Below are 6,412 nucleotides of genomic sequence, written 5' to 3' on the forward strand. Positions count from 1 at the left end.
AGAGAGAGAGGTCTGTATGAAAGGATTGCGAAAGAAGAAAAAAAAGGACAGATTGAAGAGATATTTTCATGGAGCAAAAATTGAAATAATGAATGTGATTTATTTTTCCCAATTAAAAATTAAAACGAACAAATAAAAATTAAATTAAATTTTTTAATTTATCTTCCAATTTCATATTGTAATTTTAATCTTAAATATTGCAATTTTAACCATCTAAATATATAGTTATTATTATTATTATTATTTATTATTTATTATTTTTATTTTTATTTTTTTTGAAAAAAACGTTAAAAGTTTTTATTTTATTCAAAATTTTTGAAGTTTTTAAGTTATTTATTAATTTATTTGTGCATAAGTTAAATTTATTTTGGTGTAGAACTTTATTTCAACATAATACCTTGTCAGTCAGATTCCATCATATCGCCCCGACCTAATACATTATGAGCCCACCGACTTCTGACAAGATGCCTACCGTTAAAAAGTATTGACATATCAAGATCTAAATTCGAATGAGTTACTAGTCCTGGTCAGAGACCACTCTCTTCGCACCGGCGGTCCAACAAAGAAGAATGGGTTATTGGTCTTGGTCAGAGACCACTCTCTTCGCACCGACGGTCCAACAAAGAAGCAAAGCAGTGATCTATTTCTTTGCATTACGAACGACACGCTTCACCAGCTCCCTCCTTCTATCCCAAATCAATTAGTTCGTGAATTTTTTTATTATTATTATTGTTTTGATAAAATTAGTAGACCCTCGAATTGAATTGAGATTAAATATTAATGAAATTTAAGATTTTTAGGTCAACAATTTTTTCCTTCAATTTCTAATTTTAAAATTCAAAAAATTCGAGATTAGTAGAGATCGTTTATGGATGATTTCTGATTTTTTCTCAAATACACATTTAATCCATAAAAACGTGCATACATCAACGGCATAGATGGTAGAGAGGTGACGGTGGCAATTGTATAGACGGGCAATCGAGAGATACCGAGGTGGCAAGAAGAATGAGAGTTGTCCGCCGACATAGAGCATTTATAATGAATGAATTGTGGTTGGGGTGAAATGTCACTCGAACCCAAAACTAGCTAAGACTGTAGGAATGTGCCGATGTCGCCGGAGGGTCGGGCATTTCCCCCTGGTGTAAGTCGGCGGTCCAAGATCCGCCGCCATTTCTCCGACCAAAACCCCACAAACCAATCCACCGAGCAATGCCTCTCCCGCTGCTAAAATCTTACTCATTCCCGATTTCTTCTCCTTTTCGACTACGACCGGCGCTGGCGGATACTCCGGTGGTGGTTAATATCCATAATGTGGCGGCGGTTGTGGCAGATGCGGGTTGCCGTATAACCGTAACCGTTAGGTTATGAATTGGGCAGTGGAGTGTTGTACGGAGGATACGGCGGAGGAAATCCAGCCGCTGGTTGCGGTGGAGGATACCCTTCCGCCGGCAACTGATATCCAATTCCACAGGTGAGATGACCAACACCGGTTGCGGGTTTTCAATGTTAAACGACGCCGTTGAGGCACCAACGAATTTCCGCCAAATTTATATTCAAAATTCAAAACGAGTTTTACCCGGTTTTTTTTTTTTTAATTATTTTTTTTTACAGAATTTAGTTTTATAAAAATTAGACAGATAATTTTGAAATTCATTAAAAAAAAAATCCCATCATTAAATAATAATTAAAATATGAATCTAATAATTTACATAATTGATTTTTATATATTAGTTGTTCCCATAAATTTAAATAAATAAATTTTAAAATTTAATGGCGAAAATGAAAGATTTAAAAATTTAGGGGCGTAATTGAAATTTACTCTAAAATTTAAGGATATTTTTATAATTTCAAAGAAAAGATAACAAATATTTAGGATTTCATTATTTAATTATAAAATATTAAAAAAAATGATAAATACTAACATTATTATAATTGTGGTTATTAATAAATTTATAAATTTACTAAACCAAGTATTTTGAAAGTTAAATGAATCCAAACAGACAAAAATTAGAAATTTAGATGTAGGCGTATTTTTTAATTATTTTTAAAATGTTTATAAATGATTTAAGCTTTAATCAAATTAATATTAAATAAAAATGGAATAAATAAACCGAGTCTCCGTTTACTTTTTTTTTTTCTTTCATTAAAATATATCGAAATTATATTTTATGATTCAAAATAAATATTGGACTTGAGTTATTATTTTTATTTTTGTAAATTAAATTGCAAATTTGGAGATGATAGCAAAGAGGAGAAAATTTATAGAAATAGAATTGATTTTATTGTTGAGTCTACTGACTCAGGTACCCGAGTCATCCGAAAATCTAGACGGATTGTTGAGCTCACTTCGATTTAGGTACACCGCTGGAGTCAATATATAGTGAACGGGACGACCCTAGTGTTGGCAAAGTCAATGAGTCGTAGGAAAAGTAGACATGAAAAGTGCAATGAAACTAAAAGGATCATTCTATTTAAAGCTAGACTGTGTGGTTATGAGAGAGGCAGGTGCGGTCGAGCCAATTGGTCAAACAACCATAATTTCACTCATTAGATTAGTATTAACTACCTATCCCAAAATCAAATAGAATAAACTTTTGTAATAATATCTTTATTTAAAAAAAAAATTTAAAAATGCTAAAATTAAATATATTTTCTAATTTATATTTGAAATGAAACACAATGTACTACATCAGATTAATTAATTAATTAATTAATTAATTAATTAATTAATTAATTATATATATATATATATTTATTTATTTATTTATTTATTTTATTTTATTTTTAAACGACTTTACCTCTCAAGGACAAAAAAGTAAACACGTTTGTGACAGATTCCATGACTTGTTGGTTCTTTCAATATATCACAAAAGGTTGTTATCATTATTATTATTATTATTATTATTATTATTATTATTATTATTATTATATACTAATAATTAAGAATTAACTCCTCAATTTTATATTGAAAAAAATATAACAAAACTCATTTTAACCTAATTAAAGTGGGTAATTAGAATTTTTATCGTTTAAATTGACTTAATAAAATATATTTTATTAAAAAATTGAAATTTATATTTTTCTCGGCTTTGGAAATTTGATTTTATTATCAAATATAAATGCCCAAAAATAAATAAAAATGTATTTAAATATTTGGGAAATTCATAAAATTACCAGCTATATTCATTTTCTCTCACACATATATATATTTTGAACGTACAAATTATTTATGTCTATCTGTAACTTATTTTCAATCTAAATGGATAAATTGAAGCTGAGTTCCACAACAAAAAACGAAAGTTAGCCCATGACTCACCGTTCTTTCGTGTATCATAGCAAAAATGGAGAAAAAAAAAGTTCAGAAAAAATAAAAGATGATTGAATAGATTATCCCGAATCTGGTTCACACCTGCAACGTTTTCACGAGGGTAAACATGTAATATGTTGGTGGTTACCTCTGAGTCATTATCGTTTTATGCTAGTAATTGTTGGTTGACTATTGACGAAGAGAAGTCAACTAGCGAGCTACAATTCTGAATCTACTACAAAAAGTTGACGTTTGATTAATTAAAAATGAGCAAAAATTAGTAAATAAATGAAAAAGATATAATTTAAAACATTTATCTTAATACTCCTATTATTTATTTGTTAAATTTAGTAAGTAAATTAGCAAAATATAATTAAAAATAATAATAATTACAACATTTATCTTAATTTAAGATTTAATTTGATAAAATTAAAAATGATTTTTCCCTTTAATTTCGAACATATTACAAACACAAATGATTAAAATCACACTTAAACATCAAACTTGCCCAAACAAGGATGAACCAAACATAAATTAAAGCCATGTCATAATAAATCAGGAGAAATTAAATAATCAAATGGTTCCGAGCAAATCAATGCTATCGGACACAGATTGCATCCTTGCATCGCACAATTGATCAAATCCGCCGCCGGTGGCATCGGAAAATAACTCAAACGACGGCGCTGCCGCCCCAGCATCCGCCGCAAAATCCCCGAGCAAAAGCCCTCCGACAACTCCACCGAGCAACCCCGCTCCTAATCCAAGCATTTTACTCTTTCCTTTCTTCTTCTTACCCGTCGTTGGAGCATTGGTCGCCGGCGGATATCCCGGCGGTGGTGGACCATAAACATAAGCCGGCGGCGGTGGCGGATGATGTGGATAACCGTAGGCTTGTGGAGCGTAGGGCCCAGTGTTGTACGGCGGTGGATACGCGCCGTACGGTGGTGGCGGCGACGGATATCCACCGTATCCAGGCATTGGAGGCGGCGGAGCATATCCTGCAGGTGGATATCCGCCGCCGTAGTTTGGCGGTGGAGGATATCCCTCCGGTGGATGTCCGATTCCTCGGGTGGGGTAAGAGGCGGCTGGCTTTGCATTGGCCTTAGACGACGTCGTTGAAGACTCCATTTTCAACAGAAAGACAGAGAAAATGGTCTCTTTTGCAAAGGTGAAGTGAAAATCAATGCCTTTAAATAGAAACTCGGAGTCAACGGATTAACAAAAGTCAACGAGTAGCTCTCAATGGAAATTTAGCTTAATTTTATTAAATATAATTAAAAATTTAAAGGAATCAAACGACGTAGTCTTATTGGTTTACTGGGTACAACTTAATGAGAAGAAGACAAAATTAACAACCAAATTGAATTTAATTATTAATAATCAATTATTAAATATTAAATAATTATTATATTTAGCGTTTACTTTTATTTTTCTTTTATATATAGGTGCTTAACCTACCACTTTGTTCCTATGATTTTAGAATTAATATAAAATATATTATCTAATTATTAAATAAAAATTTACTTTTATTTTTCTTCTCCGTAGTTTATATACCGGAAAATATATTATCTAATTTTTTTAGAATTAATATAAAAAAAAAACTAATTATAGATATTAATTATAAGATTTATTTAAAAATACACGGATTAAAGTTATACATTTAAAATTATAATAATATTTTTAAATTTTAGAAATATATTAATTTGATATTTGTAACAAATTCTTGTATTTATTAAAAATACAAAATATACCAAATTAAAATAAAATGAACTAAAATAATATATATATTAATAATAAAGTTGTTCTTTATTAATAGATGAACCCAACCAACTAAATTAGAAAATTTTGTTTTTTGTTAAATAAAAATAAAATATTAGTTTTGTAACATATTTATTTATTTATTCTATAACTTTTAAATAAAATTTATAACTTAATTTAAATATATATATATATATATATATATATATATATATATATATATATTAAAAAATTACTTTTAAATAGTTAAAAATAATAATTTTAAAAGTAAATAAATTAAATATATGTATACATAATTTTATTTTATTGAAAAGTTCAACTCTAAAACAAATGTATAATCTAACTCAAACAATAAAAATTAAGTTGAATTAATCGATTTTTTTTTATTATCTCGTTTTTTTTTAACCCTTCTAATAATTTCATAAATATTAATTTTGATATTTTAACGTAAACCACACAATTTCAAGTGAAAACGATCGTCCATTAATTTTGATCCTTAACTTTTAAAATTTTAAATTTAACATTTAATTTCATTAAATTGAGTATATATATATATATATATATATATTTAATGATTCTTAATAAAGTAATAATTGGAATATAATATAAAAAATAATAAAAATAGTGTCACATCATATTTTTATACTTAGAAATGAAGTCACAAGAATGAAATTGGTGCTTTTAAAATGATAAAATAAAGTAAAAAATGACGAAAATCAAGTTTTGGGTCAAAATTTCACTTTAATTTAAGACCATATTTATCGAATCACATTGAATTTATGGTTAATTTTATTTTTATTTATTTTTATTTCTTCTCAAACAACTTTTAAAAATAAATTTTAACTATTTGAAAGGTTTTTTAAAAATATATTTCAAAATCTTAATTAAATAAATGATTCGAACAACTTGAACTAAGCGGACCCATAAATGCTATAGTTGAGTTAGGTTATAAATTTTCAACTCGAACAATTAACTTGGGTCTAAAAAAATGTCTCAACCCAACTCGAACCATGAATTAAATTATTTAATTAATTTAAAGGGTATTTTTGTAATATATAAAAACCATATGCAATCAAACGTGTATTTATTCACATCATTTCTCAATCAATCATTAAATTCTTACGACCACTTTATTTATCCAAATAGAATCCGCAATAATTCCTTCAAGTTGAATTATGAATTTATGAAAACATCAGCGTTAGTCAAATTTGAAGTGAAATCACGCACACAGAAAATAAGCATATAATATAAAAAATGTCACGTCTAGTCGAAAAAATGAAAATTATTTAAAAGTATTCATTTCATTCGATCTTGAAAAAAAAAATTAAGGTATTTAATTAATTTTTT

General features: G+C 28.1%; 1 protein-coding gene across 1 annotated transcript; it reads right to left on the reverse strand.

Annotated features, from left to right (window-relative positions):
• Nucleotides 1-3,880: 3,880 nt before the first annotated feature.
• On the reverse strand, nucleotides 3,881-4,435 carry LOC111806988 (formin-like protein 20). The gene has a single exon (XM_023692544.1). It carries the CDS (start codon nucleotides 4,433-4,435, stop codon nucleotides 3,881-3,883), a length of 555 nt encoding a protein of 184 aa, XP_023548312.1.
• Between the last annotated feature and the right edge of the window lie 1,977 nt (nucleotides 4,436-6,412).

This window comes from Cucurbita pepo, chromosome LG12 (genome assembly GCF_002806865.2).
Source record: "Cucurbita pepo subsp. pepo cultivar mu-cu-16 chromosome LG12, ASM280686v2, whole genome shotgun sequence".
NCBI lineage: Eukaryota > Viridiplantae > Streptophyta > Magnoliopsida > Cucurbitales > Cucurbitaceae > Cucurbita > Cucurbita pepo.